This window comes from Trachurus trachurus (genome assembly GCF_905171665.1).
Source record: "Trachurus trachurus genome assembly, chromosome: 18".
Lineage (NCBI taxonomy): Eukaryota > Metazoa > Chordata > Actinopteri > Carangiformes > Carangidae > Trachurus > Trachurus trachurus.
The window spans coordinates 2,526,866-2,545,822 of record NC_139909.1 but is presented as its reverse complement, the minus strand read 5'-3'; the positions used below and the strand labels follow the sequence as shown (position 1 = coordinate 2,545,822).

At 40.8% G+C, this 18,957-nt stretch overlaps 1 protein-coding gene across 1 annotated transcript in view; it reads right to left on the bottom strand.

Annotated features, from left to right (window-relative positions):
• Positions 1-201: 201 nt before the first annotated feature.
• Positions 202-18,957, bottom strand: part of corin (corin, serine peptidase) — a 33,623-nt gene continuing 14,867 nt past the window's right edge. The window contains exons 10-24 of the mRNA XM_083992613.1: positions 15,910-16,032; positions 14,354-14,470; positions 12,160-12,391; positions 9,682-9,824; positions 9,319-9,426; positions 8,373-8,486; positions 7,695-7,805; positions 6,763-6,886; positions 6,457-6,585; positions 4,414-4,463; positions 3,560-3,746; positions 1,952-2,114; positions 1,753-1,861; positions 844-977; positions 202-726 (exon numbers count right to left, since the gene is read on the bottom strand). Coding sequence (XP_083848739.1) covers positions 544-726; positions 844-977; positions 1,753-1,861; positions 1,952-2,114; positions 3,560-3,746; positions 4,414-4,463; positions 6,457-6,585; positions 6,763-6,886; positions 7,695-7,805; positions 8,373-8,486; positions 9,319-9,426; positions 9,682-9,824; positions 12,160-12,391; positions 14,354-14,470; positions 15,910-16,032 — 2,027 coding nt within the window. The 3' untranslated portion in view covers positions 202-543. The remainder of the gene's footprint in view (positions 727-843; positions 978-1,752; positions 1,862-1,951; positions 2,115-3,559; positions 3,747-4,413; positions 4,464-6,456; positions 6,586-6,762; positions 6,887-7,694; positions 7,806-8,372; positions 8,487-9,318; positions 9,427-9,681; positions 9,825-12,159; positions 12,392-14,353; positions 14,471-15,909; positions 16,033-18,957) is intronic.

Below are 18,957 nucleotides of genomic sequence, written 5' to 3'. Positions count from 1 at the left end.
CGGTAGCTAAGCTAACGGCGGTAGCTAAGTTAACACCAGGACGTCAGCTGTTAAAACCCTCCCGTTGTGGGACACGACATGAAACTACTCCAGTTAGCTCAGTCATGTTGGAACTCAGATATCCGCTGGAGAAAATATTTTTTCATGGACCGTTTATTGAGTCACTGAGTTATTAAAGTTAAACAGGTAGCTAACGGTTAGCCCTGCTAATCTCTGATAACCATGACTAATTACAAAAATGTGCACACATAAATACTAATGTTTGTCCAATCATTGGTTTTATAGACTTTACAAACATCAGATTAGTCTAAACGGTGAAATAGTGACTTGAAAATTTTGATATATATAGCGAAACTCTCGTCCGTCACTATTGTTCTCATGCTGGTTTTCTACCCGGAAGTAGTTGTAAACAACAAGGAGATTCGTCCTATAGGCACAGGTAGAGGAACTGAAGGTGTGTGTGACTGACGATGACATCACTTCCTCCTGGAATGAAACAGTGTGTGTTGAGTGTGAGCGTGTGAGTGAGAGTGTGTGTGTGTGTTAGTCGTTCAGGTATGTGTGGATGTAGATCTGTTGTTGGATCCAGGGGGTGAAGTGCGTCACGTTGCTGTAAACTCCGGGTCCGAGCACTTTGCTGAAGCAGACGCTGCCCCACGACGTCAGGCCGAACAACGTCCAGTAACCGCTGTTCTCCTCGCACACCAACGGGCCGCCGCTGTCGCCCTGGAGACACACACACACACACACATCAGAACTCAGTAATAATAATGAAAAAAAGTAGATCCTGGCTATTCAGAATCAATAAATCAACTCTCATCAGCGGATCAATAATTTTCTTACCATGCAGGAGTCGACGGTTCCGGCATCGTAACCGGCGCAAAGCATTCTGGGAGTGATGGTCTTCATGTCGAAGTAAGACTGACACTGGGACAGAGAGATGATGCGAACCTCCCCCTCCTGCAGCTTGAAGGGCACTGCACACACACACACACACACACACACACACACACACACACACACACAAACACACACTCCTGGTTAGCGAGGGTCCTCATAAGTGCATAAAGACCAATGGTTCTCTTGGTGGGGTCCGGGGAGTGGGGAGTCCTTGAGAGGGGGTCCCCAACTTTTTCTTGAAATCTTACCACTTTTTTCTAGAATTTTTAAAGTTTTTTGAGAATTTTGTACCCATTTTTTGAAAATCCTTATTACATTTTTTTTTTTTTTAACCACTTTTGACCACTTTTTTTAGAATTTTTTTTTTTTACCTTTTAGGAGAAATTTTTACCAGTGTCTTCTAGAATTGTTTTGCTAAATTTTACCATCTTTTTTAGATTTGGTTTTGAGAAGTTTTACCACTTTTTGTAGAATTGTTTTGGGGAAGTTTTACCACTTTTTTCTAGAAAGATTTTAACTTTTTTTTTTTTTTTTTTTTTAATCTTACCACTTTTTTTCTAGAATCTTTTCTTATTTTTCTTTTTGAGAAATTTTACCAGTTTTTTCGAAAAACTTCGCTACAATATTTCAAAAATTCACGCCATTGGCCCTAATTTGAATGTACATCGACTAAAAAAATAACGTTCTTCAGTCTCAGAACAAATATTTGTGTATTTCCTGTTGTTTGCTTTAAAATTTTGTCCAATGGGGGTCCGTGGTCTAATGCATGTCAATTTAATGGACTTGTAATGTAAAAAAAAATTGAGACCCACTGATATAAACAGGTGTGTGTGTGTTTGTGTGTGTACTCACTCCTGTTGCCCATGTGCCCCCAGCCGGTGATGTAGCAGTAGGAGTCGGGGGAGGGCAGCTGTCCGGGCTGAGGGAGACACACCGGCCGGACGAACGGCGTCTCCTCCACCTGCAACCACACACACGCCGCATCAACAACCGCGTCTGATCAGACAGCTGATAATCAATAATACCGTGTATCATTCGGCGGCGCCCGAACCTCCGAGTCCAGCTCCACCACGCTGATGTCGTAGTCCACCACCGCCCGGTTGTAGCGCGGGTGCACGACGATGGAGCGCACCCCGCGGCTCTGGCTGTGGACGCCCGGGTGGTCCAGGTTGTTCAGACCCAACACGACCTTCCACAGGTCGGCGCTCTCCCTCCTGAGGGCGATGACATCACACATCAAACATCAACGACCTCAGACCTCTGCTGCCCCGCCCCCCAGACCGCCACAATCTTCCTTTTTAATTTGCACCACGAGAAACAGCTACGAGTCAGTCATAACTTTTAGCTTTTAGCCGTAGAACTGATGTTAAAGCAGAAGTAAGTGATCCGGTGGTTTTGTCCAACTTCCTGTCAGCAGATGGAGTTAGCAGTCCCCGCCCTCGTCCCTACGTCACCACATTCACGCACATCCCTTGGCTGCACACACAGAGAGGACCGCCCCTTTATGCCGTTCTCTCTCCTCATTGGATAAAGGTTGTAGGATACAAGGAAAGTGTTCTCCTCGGCTTACAGCAGAGCAGAGTGACTGACAGACCCGTGTTTCAGACCAAACACTCTATAGAAGTGATTGCTGTCGGAAGATACAACTATTTAAGACTTATATTAACACAAAAATTCCACTTACTTCTGCTTTAACTCGTAAACTAGTAAAGCTAGCTGTTAGAACCGCTACGCAACAAGACTAAGATCATTTGTTCGTTTGTTACTGCTCACATTAAAACACACTGATTGACTGTATGTCGATCAATGTAAGCAACAGCCAGGTGACTATCTAAACCCTTTCCTTTAAATTCATGCAATTATCTGCATTAGCAACATGCTGCAGTTAAAGAGGAACTACAGTATGCAAGTACGGTCACTTTTCCGCTGTTTTGCTAGCCCCCCTCTTGGCAATGTGCATTTGTTTACATTGAAGCCGACGAGAAATCAATCAATGGAGGGGAGATTATTAGAGAACATTATATATCATATACGATGTAACGACATGTATATTTGTGTAGTTTAATCTGTCATAAACAAGAGATTACCGGTTACCGAGCACATTTGTGTCTCACTCGTAACAAGTTAGGCCATTTATTAAACCATCACAATTATTCCAAAGCTGTTTAATTAAGTTAAAAATGTAGCATATTTAACTCATTGAGTGCCGCGCTCCTTTCCAAAGTTTTAGTCAAGTGTACCGGCAATTTAGACCACTTTTGACGATTTTTGTAGAGCCACAGTGTATTCTATATTATTGCCACTCATTTTTTCATTTGAAAGGTGAAACTTTATGCTTCAAATGGCCACAAACCGTTTGTTTCTACGTTCTATTTCTATTTTCATAATTAAAAAAAAAAGCAAAAAAACGTAAAATCTCGTTTTTGGCACTCAACGCATGGGAACGAAAAACGAGAAATTACGTGGTTGGCACTCAATGAGTTCCGCTACAAATCCTGCATAATTCCTCTTTAAGTTTTTATTTTGTATTTATACAGTTATACCAGTTATTATGTGGTCATAGATGATAATTTCAGAGTTAAATTAGTGAAATCACAAAATTAAACTCAATAGCATGAGATAAACACAGCATGACGATAGTTTCTCGTTTCCGTCTCACCCCTCGAAGCAGTGTGCGACGGTCAGAGCCCAGCGCCGGGCGATGAGGACGCAGCCACAGACGTGTCCGCTCTGGCCGCTCTGCAGCGAGCACTGCCACGGCCACGCCCCCCGCCGCGACACCCGCCCCCCCAGAATCCTCTTCTTCCTGTGGGGGTAGAGACCCACCGCCGGACGGAGACCACACTCTGACAGACAGAGAGACAGACAGAGAGAAATGGGAAGAAACGCCAATGAGAAGATGTGAAACAGGTGAAGTGGTGACAGTTCTCTTTATTCATTTAGCGATTTATTAAGCCAACGGCCGCAGCACGGGACACGGGACTGCAAAAACTCTTATTTTTGGTCAAACTGTCTCATTTCTAGTCAAAACTAATCTCTTTCCACTTAAAATAAGACTCATCACCTAAAAATTTACTTGTTTTTAGATCATTTTCACTTGTTTCAAACAAATTTTCAATTGAAATAAGTAGAAAAATCTGCCAGTGCTTGAAAAAAGAAAGCAAAACTTGCTCCACTATCAGATTTTTCTACTTATTTCAAGTGAAAATTTGTTTGAAACAAGTGAAAATGATCTGAAAACAAGTACATTTTTATGTGATGAGTTTTATTTTAAGTATAATGAGATTTGTTTTGACTAGAAATAAGACAAATATTCTTGGTAAGATTTGGAGTTTTTGCAGTGTAACGTTGACTCTGACCACATACTTTTGTCCAGATAGCCCACCTGTAAGATCAATCAATCAATCAATCAATCAATCAATCAATCAATCAATCAATCAATCAATCAATCAATCAATCAATCAATCAATCAATCAATCAATCAATCACAGATCAATAGGAGGAAAGATTTACCTTCTCTGGCGCAGAGGACGGACACTCTCCTCCTGCTGTGACACGCGTGACTGAAGACACAGGGACAGAGTTAGAGTCCTAATGGTCCAACTAACACAACTAATGTAGATAACAAAGGTGGGCAGAGTAGCCAAATAGTTTACTCAAGTTACTTTAGAATAATATTACTCAAGTAAAAGTAACAAGTAGCCATCTAAATATTTACTTGATTAAGAAAAAACTACTAAAGTTGATTTATTTGTTTAATAATCTGCACACGATTGTAATCAAATACACAAAAATATAAAATAACAATGAACTTATTCAGATATTGCCAAAGAAAAACACTTAACAACTGAGACAATCAATTAAATCTTTACAAAGTAACACAAAATCAAAGCCAAAATCACTTAAATATACTTGCATGCAGAAGTTAATGAACTGTCCAAAAGCGAATGACTAATTGATCCAATGATCATGCATTGGATCGATAAAAACAAGTAGCGAGTAGTGAGCAGAATGTAGCTCAATGTAACAGAGTAAAAGTACCGCTTCTTCTTCACAAATATACTCAAGTAAAAGTAAAGAGTATGCTGCACTAAAACTACTCTTACAAGTAGAGTTTATCCCAAAAGTTACTCAAGTAAACGTATCGGACTAAATGTAGCGTGTTGCTACCCTAACCCTCTGGCAGGAAACAAAACAAACACAGTTCACTGCAAAAACTCTACATCTTACCAAGAACATTTGACTTATTTCTAGTCAAAACAAACATAATTATACATAAAATAAGACTCATCACATTAAAAGCAGCTTGTTTTTTTTTTCTTTCAAGCTGATTTTCACTTGAAATAAGTAGAAAAATCTGATAGTGGAGCAAGTTTTTCTTTCTTATTACAAGCACAAAAAACTTGCTTTCACTGGCAGATTTTTCTACTTATTTCAAGTGAAAATTTGTTTGAAACAAGTGAAAATGATCTAAAAACAAGTTAATTTGTAGGTGATGAGTCTTATTTTAAGTGGAAAGAGATTAGTTTTGACTAGAAATGTGACATTTTGACAAGAAATAAGACAAATATTCTTGGAAAGATGTGAGTTTTTGCAGTGTTAATCTCTGGTGCAGAGGACGGACACTCTCCTCCTGCTGTGAGACGCGTGACTGAAGACAAATGGACAGAGTTAGAGTCCTAATGGTCCAACTAACATAACTAATGTAGATAACAGAGGTGTGCAGAGTAGCCAAAAATATTACTCAAGTAAGAGTATTGTTACTTTAGAATAATATTAATTATATCAAGTAAAAGTAAAAAGCAGCCATCCAAATATTTACTTGAGAAAAAACTACTCAAGTTGATTTATTTGTTTAATAATCTGCACACGATTGTAATCAAATACACAAAAATATAAAATAACAATGAACCTATTCAGATATTGCCAAAGACAAACACTTAACAACTAAGACAACCAATGAAATCTTTACTAAATAACATAAATGAAGACAAATTAAATGAAGGCAAATAGAAGAATAGAAGAGTATGCTGCATTAAAACTACTCTTACAAGTAGAGTTTATCCCAAAAGTTACTCAAGTAAACGTATCTGACTAAATGTAGCGTGTTGCTACCCTAACCCTCAGTTCACTGCAAAAACTCTACATCTTACCAAGAATATTTGTCTTATTTCTAGTCAAAACAAACCTAATTATACATAAAATAAGACTCATCACATAAAAAGCAGCTTGTTTTTAGACACTTTTTACTTCTTTCAAGCAGATTTTCACTTGAAATAAGTAGAAAAATCTGATAGTGGAGCAAGTTTTTCTTCCTTATTACAAACACAAAAAACTTACTTTCACTTGGCAGATTTTTCTACTTATTTCAAGTGAAAATTAGTTTGAAACAAGTGAAAATTATCTAAAAACAAGTTAATTTTTATGTGATGAGTCTTATTTTAAGTGGAAAGAGATTAGTTTTGACTAGAAATGAGAAATTTTGACAAGAAATAAGACAAATATTCTTGGAAAGATGCAGAGTTTTTGCAGTGTTAATGCTCGTGGTTCTGGTACCTTCTCTTCTCCAGTCGGGCTTGAAGAGCAGAACCGTTCTTCAGGCTCCACTCGGGGTGGACGTGTAACCAACGGCGACGGCCCGGGACTCCAGGCTGGTCGGGCACCATGGAAACGGATGAGGGGACCCTGCCGGGAGAAAACACACACACACACAGTGTATTTAACCTGTCACACTGTCATGGTGTGTGTGTGTGTGTGTGTGTGTGTGTGTGTGTGTGTGTGTGTGTGTGTGTGTGTGTGTGTGTGTGTGTGTGTGTGTGTGTGTGTGTGTGTGTGTGTGTGTGTGTGTGTTACTAACCTTACCCTAGTCCCAGCTGGCTGCAGGTCAGTTTGCTGAGCTCGTCGTTCCACTCGTCCGCACACACCTGGTACTCGGCCGCCGTCCTGAACACCGTCAACACAGAACCAGACCGGTCCGACAGAGACACTGCAGAGAAAACCGATCAATCAATCAATCAATCAATCAACCAATCAATCCATCAGGTCACAGATCGATTGATTAAAAAAAGATAAAAAGATGCCATACTCAGATCCCTAATTATATGCTCTATTAAAAAGGAATGTTTTAAGTCGATTTGGTAACACTTTACAATAAGGGTCCCTTAATTAATGTTAGTTAGTACATTATTAAGCATTAATATATAAACTAATGTGTTAATTAATGCTGAGTAATGAATACATAATGATAACTAATTACATGATTTAACTTTTAAATGTATTGACTAACTTTGAATAGTAAACATTAATTAACTGTTTACTAATAGGCTACATTAATTAATGTGTTTCCTAATCCTAAATAATACATAATAATGATTGTTAATATATATGTTAACAGTTATTAATGCTTAATAATGTACTAACTAATGTTAATTAAGGGACCCTTATTGTAAAGTGTTTTGAAAATAGAGAGAGTATCTTCCCTGTTTTTTTCTTTTTTTTCCTTTCTTTTTTTAAAATGTTATTATTTCTATACCTTGCACAAGGTATGTGATTATTATTTCTTGACTGTGCTTCAATTATTTTGTTTATTTGTCAAGGTGAGGTCATGTTATCAGCCTTTCGGGTTTCAGACCTCACCTGCACATTTCTTTTTCGTATCTTTCTTACTGTAAGAGAGATAAGTAAATGTTTTGTTTTATTTTTTATGTGCAAATAAATAAAGTCTAAGAAAGTCTAAATCAATACAGTCTGATCGATGATCAATAGAGGCGGTCGGTCGGTGGGTCGGTGGTTACCACAGTTCCACTCGTCAGAGCTGTCGGAGCAGTGCTTCTTCCCGTCGCACCACAGAGTGCGATGAACACACTGGTGGTTGTTACAGGAGAGCTCGTTGTCTCTGCACACAGCTGAGGACACACACACACACATGGATCAATATAATTATTATTATTATTATTATTTTTAATTTTCATCACTTTATTACAGTAAATAAGTCCATATCATACATACACACACACACACATACAGAACAGGCAGAGACAGGTTTGTGTCTCTCAGACCAACGTTCACAGCATCGGAGTAGAAATAAATAAAACAAAGGTGTTATAAACTCAGAGACGTGCAGCGATCACACCTAACATGCAACTGGAAATGTTCTCTCTTTTTTTTTTTAAACAAAACATCCCATAGGAAACATCCACAATTGTTAAAAAAAAAAACTAAAAAAAAACAAACAAACAAGAACAAAACAAACATTATATATTTATTATATCTTTGTTTTTGTTGTTCTACTGGATTGACATAGATAAACATTTATTTTAAAAAAATGATCACAAAAAAAAGAACAAAACAAACAAATAAACAGACAAGCAAACAAAAAAAGAAAAACTACAACATCATTCTAAATCAATATTATTATTGATAACGCTAGAGTAACAGCAGCAGCTGATGGTGATGGTGATGACTAAACTCACAGCAGTTGGCCTCGTCCACCAGCAGGGGGCAGTCTGGGAAGCCGTCACAGATCATACTGGCCTTGATGCACACCTTGCTGCCGGGACACTCCCACAGAGCGCGCTCAGAGCAGCCTGACGGACACACAACACCTCGGACGTCACACACTGACAGAGACAACTCTTATTCAGTGCGTAGGGGAGCGTCGGGTCGATTGATGCACAGCGATTTCCTCAAAAACCACACAAGCTTGAGCCGTCAGATTTCGTCACTACCTTCACAGCACTCAACACCGACCAATCCTGGGAAAGCTCGTGAAATGACGTCACGCCTTTCAAAAGTTATTAGCGCAAACCGGTTTTTGACTACGGGAAGTAAAATCTTATCAACAGATATTCAGCAACGTGAGGGGGAAATGCCGAGGGTAAAATGACAATATGTTCAACTGTGTATCCATAAACATGACTTAGGACAGGGAAATAAGTCAATGAAATGAAAATGCAGTCGTCCAACAACTCGTACAAAAGAAGAAAGGTGAGTTTAATCAAAATGCGGATCCTGACAATTACGCACGGGACAAAAATATTTGTTTGACCTATTTATATTGTGAGAAATTATGTGACATTTTGGCAATGACGAGTACACTAGTATGTTGTCCGATATGCTGCATAAAAACGAGAGTAATGTCAGTAGTTTCTGTTTAAAACATGCTGTTTCAACCGTCCCAACGACCCGCATAGGTGGGGCGTTGGAGACACATGTCAACTTACGTTCAAAGTTATAAAACAGCGCGATCATCCAACATATGTGTTAAATTACACTTGTAACTAAGAGAATACACATGTGAGTTGTTGATCACATGATAAAAATGTTTGTGTACATAACGTCATCTTGTGTATCAAGTGTATCAATCGACCCGGCGCTCCCCTATGTGTGTGTGTGTGTGTGTGTGTGTGTGTATCTCACCACAGTTGTCCTCATCGCTGTGGTCGTCACAGTCCAGGTGTCCGTCGCAGCGTTTGGACGCCAGGACGCAGCGTCCAGACCGACACTTGAAGTGGCTGGGGGAGCACTCTGTCGCCGTGGCAACGCATCACCATCAACAACAACAAAAACAACAACAACAACAACGGTAAACATCCACATCTGACACCTCAGAGTCCAAGCTTTTCCCTTTCGGCCATGTGTGTTGTATTATTTGAACTAAGATGAAGTGTGGTGATGATGATTTAATTGACATGCCCGAAATAAACAAATACATAATAGAATAAATAAATAATTCAGTTCAGTGGTGTTTCTGTTGCCGTGGCGACAGCGTTCGTATCGTACCGTCGACCCCGGGCTCCGGCAGCAGACAGGTGGCGTTCCCGCCCGCCTCAGGAAACTGGCTGCAGTCCGAGTCCTCGGGCCACTGCAATCCCACAATGCCGAGCACCGACTCACACTTCTCCTTCGCACTGCGACACAACGACCTGAGAGACACAAGACACGTCAGGACGAGACTGTGACTAACCAATTATGGTTATGAACGAAACTTCCCTAACTCGTACTAACTAACTAATCTGTTTTTACTTATTAAATTGTTGCTAACTAACTAAACTGTTGCTAAATAACTAAACTGTTGCTAACTAACTAAACTGTTGCTAAATAACTAAACTGTTGCTAACTAACTAAACTGTTGCTAACTAACTAAACTGTTGCTAACTAACTAAACTGTTGCTAAATAACTAAACTGTTGCTAACTAACTAAACTGTTGCTAAATAACTAAACTGTTGCTAACTAACTAAACTGTTGCTAAATAACTAAACTGTTGCTAACTAACTAAACTGTTGCTAAATAACTAAACTGTTGCTAACTAACTAAACTGTTGCTAACTAACTAAACTGTTGCTAACTAACTAAACTGTTGCTAAATAACTAAACTGTTGCTAACTAACTAAACTGTTGCTAAATAACTAAACTGTTGCTAACTAACTAAACTGTTGCTAAATAACTAAACTGTTGCTAACTAACTAAACTGTTGCTAAATAACTAAACTGTTGCTAACTAACTAAACTGTTGCTAAATAACTAAACTGTTGCTAACTAACTAAACTGTTGCTAAATAACTAAACTGTTGCTAACTAACTAAACTGTTGCTAAATAACTAAACTGTTGCTAACTAACTAAACTGTTGCTAACTAACTAAACTGTTGCTAACTAACTGTACAGTTGCTAACTAACTAAACTGTTGCTAACTAACTAAACTGTTGCTAACTAACTGTACAGTTGCTTATGAATGACTAACTAGTTAACAAACTTACTGAACTGTTGCTTACTAACCAACTAGTTACCAAACTAGCTAAACTGTTACTAACTAACTAACCAACTAGCTGACCTGTTGCTAATTAACTTACTGAACAGTTGCTAACTAACGACTAACTAGTTAATAAACTTACCGAACTAACCAACTAACTAGTTAACAAACCAACAAATCTGTTGCTAACTAACCAACTAATATCAGCTAACTAACATTAAAGCAGAAGTGAGTGATATATTTGTGTTAATATAAGTCTTAAATCCGACAGCAATCACTTACATAGAGTGTTTAGACTGAAACACGGGTCTGTCAGTCACTCTGCTCTGCTCTGAGCCGAGGAGAAAACATTTATCGTATCCTACAGTTTTTATCCAATGAGGAGAGAGAACGGCATGCAGGGCTGTGTGTGCAGCCAAGGAACGCCGTGAATGTGGTGACGTAGCGACGAGGACTGTTATGGTGCGTTCAAGGAAACTCGTATTTTTCCGACCTGTGAACTCGTACCAGTTCGATCTGGTACGAGTTCACCGGTCGGAAGTTACGAGTGGCCGTTATAGTGAGTGATCCGGTCGTTTTCGCTAATGCTGCGTTCCAGGCAGGCTTTTGAAATCGTAAATTACAGCTTCAAGTCACAACTTACGACTTTGTAGCGTTCCAGGCAACCCACTCGTGTTTTTCCGACCTGTTTTACCTGTGAAAGTCACTATAACGGCCACTCGTAACTTCTGACCCGTGAACTCGTACCAGATCGAACTGGTACGACTTCACAGGTCGGAAAAACACGAGTTACGGGTTGCCTTGAACGCACTATAACGGCTTGAGCAGAGTGACTGACAGACCCGTGTTTCAGACCAAACACTCTATGTAAGTGATTGCTGTCGGAAGATATAACTATTTAAGACTTATATTAACACAAAAATATCACTCACTTCTGCTTTAACTTACTAACTTACTTACACGAACTAATTAACATTAACTAAGTAACTAACTAACTAACTAACTTATTTATTTATTTACACTAACTAACTAACTGACTGATACTACCTAACCAACTAACTAACCAGTTCAGTGACTGCTGACTAGCAAGGTGCAGGCCTAACCCTAACCCAACTAACTAACTAACTAACTGAACTGACCTGCAGGGCGGGACCTTCTGCAGACTGACCGGGTCACACTTGGGGACCAGCAGGGTGCAGGTCTAACCCTAACCCAACTAACTAACTAACTAACTAACTAACTAACTAACTAACTACCTAACTAACTAACTAACTAACAAACAAACAAACAAACAAACAAACAAACTAACTAACTAACTAACTAACTAACTAACTAACTAACTAAACTGACCTGCATGGCGGGACTTTCTGCAGACTGACCGGGTCACACTTGGGGACCAGCAGGGTGCAGCCTAACCCTAACCCTATCTCAACTAACTAACTAACTAACTAACTAACTAACTAACTAACTAACTAACTAACTAACTAGCTGATTGTAACTAACTGAACTGACCTGCAGGGCGGGACCTTCTGCAGACTGACCGGGTCACACTTGGGGACCAGCAGGGTGCAGGCGTAGAACATGAGGTACTGGTAGCAGCCGGTCTGGACCAGCGCCGGGAACAGGGACGACTCCCAGGACACGGAGCTCTCCCTCTGGGACAAGTGGCCCAGGTAGTTGGGGAAGCTGGTCAGGTTGTAGGGCAGGTTCATGCACAGCTCCAGGCTGATGGGCTCGCAGCGGGCTGGGACACAGGGGGGACAGGGTCAGGACCAGAGAAATCACCAGGGGGACACAGTCAGGGGGACACATTTAGGACCACAGAAACCACCAGGGGGGAAAATTGACCTATGGCTAAGCCAACCACGCCCCCAAACGCGTTGAGCCAATCACAGTGCACATAGCTTGCCCATACACTCGGACATTCTCTGCTTCCACGTCCATTGAAATGCATTGCAGTTTGTCAGTTTTCATTAGTTTTTATATGTTTTTTTTTGACATTTTAAGTTTAAAATGGTCAAACGGTGTTCATGGGGTACATGCAACTCTGACACTAGGTATCCTGAGAGGCCACGGGGGGGGATTTTTTTTACCTTTTCCCAAGCCACATCTCAACAGAGAGAAGTGTCTGCTCTGGATAAAGTTATGCAGTAGACCACAACACCAACTAAACGTGGATAAAATTAACAAGCATGTCTACATCTGTTCTAAGTTAAGTCAACAACGTATTTGAGGCAACATATTGTCAGAGATGTTTAGATGTTAGCCAGTATCACAACTAAGCATAAAGCCCGCTAGCTTAATGCTAACGTATAATGTAAAACTCCATAGACAGGCTAACAGAAATTAGCCCGTCGCTATCGGCGTTTCGCGGCAACCGACAGTCATAGCAGTAAAGCTAAGTGAAGTTTTGGTGACTCCGAAATGATATTTAATCTTTCTGTCTCCAAAAACCATCAATTGCCTCCTGTGAAATGTCTCCTACTGTGACAGCTGCCATAGCAACTGTCACCGAATGTTGACTGTTTGTCCCAGTGAGTGGAGGGGGCGGGGCTTAGCCAGAGGTCAATTAACTCATTGAGTGCCAACCACGTAATTTCTCGTTTTTCGTTCCCATGCGTTGAGTGCCGAAAACGTAATTTTACGTTTTTTGCTTTTTTTTTAAATTATGAAAATAGACACTTTAATACACATTATATGTAAATTTGGGGACTCTACGACGAGGAGAACTGAAATAGATGACGATCAAAGTCACATGACAGCTCATGATCTGGAAGTTTTTATCATAACTCGGCTTCTGCAAACGAGTTCTGCATGCAGATGCAGCGCAGATGCAGCGCAGCTGCTCTGCTCTCACCCGCGCTGCTGCTCCAGCTGCTCGAGCTGCTGGGAGCTGAACCAGGAAGCTCTCAGCCGACAGTCCGCCCGGTCTTCATCTCGAGCAACACCGTGTCCTCCCCAAAGTCCTCCCGCGGTAAAATCTGATGGTCTCTGGACCAAAGCAGACCGGCATCACCGACCCGTACCACAGAAGGACCGCGACCACCGGCGGGACCGGTCTTCCCGAGCCGCGGTGGCCGACTGACCCTCACGCTCCGCGGGGAGAAGCTGTGACACGGCACGGTGCGTCTGTGTTATTGTTGTTTAGTGGCGCCCCCCCCGCCCCTGATGGTGGTTTTGTGAATAGAACAACCATTGTTGTATATATTTATCTTATACGAGCCCTTTGATCCAGAAATGCGAGTGTCAGAAGAGCGACAGACACAAACAGAGCACCTTTCATAAAAGACGCTGTATCTCCTTTTCTAGAAAAAAAGGAGGGATTTTGGTGAAACCCAGCCATGTTTAGCTTGACTTTTCTCAGGAACGGAGGCACGTAGAAACAAACGGTTTGTGGCCACTTGAAGCATTAAGTTAAACCTTTCAATTGAGCTACAGTATGTGTTGGTGGCAATAATATAGGATACACTGTGGCTCTACATAAAAAGTCAAAAATGGTCTAAATTGCCGGTACACTTGACTAAAACTTTGGAAAGGAGCGCGGCACTCAATGAGTTAAGGGAGATAGGGGGACACATTTAGGACCAGAGAAACCATCAGGTGGACACAGGGACACAGTCAAGACCAGGGACAACCACCAAGGGTCGAAACTCTGTGGTCTAATGTCTCTGTCCCGATGTCCCTGTCCAGTGTGGTGAGGACTTACTACAGTTGTTGTTGTTGTTGTTGCGGGGGGGGTCACAGGTGGCGCTGCCTCCCGTACACACCGATGGACAGGAAGTGGAGATACAGCTGGGCTGACCGGGGGGACACACACCCTGAGCTGGACACAGACACACACACACACACCCACACACACAGAGGGACAGATGTTAGAGGGACGGTGGGTGAAGACATCTAGAGCACTGAAAAAGAGAGTAAGAACACCACCATTGACTCCCGTGGTAAGGGTTTTGCGCCCCGAGTGGCAGGATATGGGTATTGCAAAAGCGCCCAGAAAACTCATTCACCCCAATGTATGTGTGTTGTCTTGGTCATATCAAATTATACTTATAATTTGTTTATTACAAAATGTAGATTGAAACATTAATGTAGACAACTGTTTTTTTGTTGTTTGTTTTTTTACTAGCCTACACACTAAAAAATGTTGGGTTATCTCTGTAGCCCAATTTCTGAGTTATTGGTGTTGAGTTAAATTTTTGGGTTTCCAGAGTTTAACCCATTTTCAGGGTTATAGGGCTATGAATTTAACCCAATTCCTGGGTTGTGCAAGTAATTGGGTTATTTTTCAGTGAGTAACCCATTTGTTGGGTTGGGTTGGGTAATTCTGTGACTTAACCGGCCGGTTCATTTGAAAGATGCTGTCCGCGCACTACAACATTCGGGTTGGGTCGAGCAAGTGCTTTATACACGACCCAATAGTTGGGTTAAAAATAACCCAACGTTGTAGTTAGCATAACCCAACTCTTAGGTTGAATATTCAACCCAAAAGTTGGGTCAAAAAGATTAACCCAACTCCTTGGGTTAAAATAACCCAAAAAAGGGGTTCGTCCTTATTTGAACCAGCAGTTGGATTAAAATTGGGTTAAAGGTACAATATGTAAGACATCTAAAGAAACTGGCCGTAAAATCCTCCTAATATGTCACAGAGACTCAGGAATAATGTTCATATAAGATGATGAACTCACCAACAACAATAGCACAGCCAGAGTATTCGCATTAAAAATCTTTTTTTGCAGACTGCAAATCATGTTTATGTTTTAAATTTACGTGTTGGCATGTTGCGCCACCTAGCCCTCTCTCCTAGTCACGGCAGCGTCAGTGGCATTTCAGCCTCAGTCTGCTTCCACTGAGCTGCTGCTACGGCTGGGAGAAAAAACGAGATCGCTGTGTTTTGAATTTGACTGCAGTAACCGTTTTTGGCCACATTCTTACATATGGCACCTTTAATTTTTAACCCAACTTTTTTTAGTGTGTATGTGTTAATGTTTATCTGTAAAGGATCCTCAATGATGCTATTAACGTGGGTGATCTATAAATGTCCTTAAATTATTGAAAACACCACACTGCTCATTCACCAACAATGCAGAGTTGTCAGTTCTTGGGCGCTTTTGCAAAACCCATATTCCTCCATCAGGAGGCGCTTCCATTGGACCAATACGTGTTGTCGTTACTCTCTTTTCCAGTGACTCTAAGGACTTCATCATCGTCAGAGACAGAGATGGTGCCGAGTCGACACAGACAGACGGACGGACGTCTCACTCTGCTCTCGGCTGCAGTGCTCCTCGTCGCTGCCGTCCTTACAGTCGTCTTCTCCGTCGCAACGAAACGCTGAAGGAATGCACTGACCGTTCCTGCACTCCAGCAGACCTTGACTCTTACACGCTGCAACACACACAAACACACAATATAAAACACACAATATCCTTAGGCCTATCATTGTAACACAGCTTCTACTAGATATTACTACAGTACCAGGACTTTCTAAGCACTTTGATGATTGTAAGCACTTTATCCCCTGCTCGAGACACGGTGGCACTTTTGTACTACTGTCGCACTACGGTACTGAATCTGTATTATTATTATTATTCTACTGTACTGTAAACTGAATGCTGCTATTTTATAACATGTTTTTGTTTTTATTTATTGTTACTGTATTTGTACTAGGGCACATCTATGTATTGGGACAACGGATGGAAATGAGCCTGTGGCTACAATCTGGCTTGTTTACGATTTTATGCTTCGTTCATGAACATGCACTGTCGCACCTCAAATAAATTGAATTGAATTGAATTGAATATAAAACACACAAAACACACACACACACACATCGGTTAATTTCAGCTGCATGAATCATCGGCGGTGTGTGACTCAGCCAGTCATTAGAAACATGAGACTTTTATTTTGATGCTTTGTCGACTCGTCCACAGTGTGAAGAAGCTGTCAGGTCATTAACCCGCCCACTGCTCTGACGTCGGTCGCACTCGAACGCCGCTCCGACTGCTGCAGATTGATGTGTGATTCAGTCTGAGGCGGCAGCTGAACGCCTCCTCATCATCCTCATCATCATCATCATCATCATTGTCGTCGTCGTTCCACTGCACACGCTCCTCAGGTGTCTCACTGAACCGTTTTATATAGCACATTCAGAACAACTTGTTTCATTATTTCATCCTTTATCCCGGCTGTCCCTTTTTCTTCCTTCTTACCTCCAGAATTAATGCTGTCATCAGTTCTATTATGAGTTATATTTGCTATATGTTTGCTATCATAACTGTTATCCCTACTACCCTTTATATCGTGTTTGTTATTGCGACCTATGTCACCGTTGTGATTCTTTCATTTCTTTCCTTATCTTTGCACTATTACCATCACCACACTACACTGCACTCGAACTACACACGCACATCTTGTGTATCCATTGCTGTATGTCCGTTATGTTGTTTGTCTTGTGTTTCACAATAAAATATTAAAAAAATAAAAAAAAAGAACAACTGTAGAGGATAATGTGACAGTATAGAATAGAACCAAGGCTGCAACTAACGACTATTATGATGATGATTATGAAGCGTACAATTACACAATGGCTTTTAATTAAAAGACTGAGAATACTGTCAGGTGGGTATTGCCCCCGCCGCTCTATTCAATATGAAAGGACATGTCTGTTCTGTCCTGAAATACACATCCTACTTGGATTGTGCAACTCCCAACAGAGACTGGAAGGAACAATGCTTAGTTCAGCTCCACAGCTGCTGGATTTCCATGGAGACGTTTTCCTCTCTCTGATTGAATTCATTCTGAACAAGTCTTTCAGGTTAACTGATGATGAGCCGGTTCGGGACCAAATGATACAGAAATGATTCAGGTTATTTTTTTCAGCCGGATTCGGGCTGTGAATTAATGCCAGTCAGCTGCATCGAGTCCGGTGGGATTTTAATGTTCAGGCCGGTTGAGAACTGTAGAAATCCAAACATCCTCCTATGGTCTGTCTGAGCTGTCAGTAGTTGTTCATTGTTTTGATTCTTTCATTCAAGCGTTTGCAAGTGAAGAAACGTCACTATGCACTTACGTCGACACAGAGCAGACGACATTCAGTTTCACCGGTTACGTGACACAATATTCATTTATTTAGGTTTAAGAAAAGGTTTATTTTGATTCAGCTGTTTATATGGAGCATTTTCATTCAGTTTGGACTCTGAACTGACTATTGAATTCGTTGGCGACTAATTTTGATTCGATTTTGTCGACTACGTGGATTAATCATTGCACACCTGAACAGAATAGAATAAAATAGAGTGTAATAGGCCTATTTCACGACTTCCGGGTTTAGGTACTTCCGGTTTCCGTTACAGGGTAAAACTACTTCTGGTCACGGAAGCGCAATGGCTGAATCCAAAAATAAAAGCTTCTGCTGCGTACCTCAGTGTAGGCCACAAATTCTAGACAAAAACAGCCGTACTTGCATTTCCATGAGTTTCCGAAAGAAAGAAGTGGGTTTTGGCTACTGCTAAAAAAAAAACAAACAGCATAGACCAGCATCATTTCCATGCTGGTTTTTCTAGCAGGGTAGGCTATACGAAGAGATGATGGAAAATACTTTGTTTAGCTTGCTTTTATACGGCAAAATATTAAAACTAAACCGTAGGCTACACTGGTTCACAACCGTTACTGAATTACTGTATATCAATGTCAGTTCTCCAACAAAACCTTCTTGCTTCAAGGTTTTATTTGTCACTGTCCAAATGGAAGATTAGCGGCTAATCATTAGCCTACTGTAATAATGCCATACATAAAACATATTAAGCAGCAATATGTATTTAATCATCAAAGATGTTCACTCAAACCCACATTATTTGAAACAACCTTCAAACCACACACAGCCAGTACCACTACTAAGCATAAAGCCCGTTAGCTTAATGCTAAATAAGCATAACGTCCGCTAGCTTAATGCTAACGACGGGCTAACAAATTAGCATCGCTATCGCCGTTCAGCAGCAACTGACAGTGTCAGTGATAGCAGTAAAGCTGCTAAAAGTTTTAATATTCTTTAATGTGAGAATATCGCCGTTAAATCTGCAGCCTGTTGTTAGTTTATCCAGATATTGCCTGTTAGGAAATGTGCTTGTTTTGGGAGAAATGCAAAGGGAGCAGCAACCGGGGGCTAGTAGGCAGATGCTCGTAGCTACATCCAGGTAACCTTATCCACAGGTTTTTAGAGGTTTACCGCTGACTGGTTAAACTTTTTTTTAGGAGATTAATGTTAGTCTCACTGATGAAATCTTTTGTGGCGGTCGTATTAGTTTGTTTGAA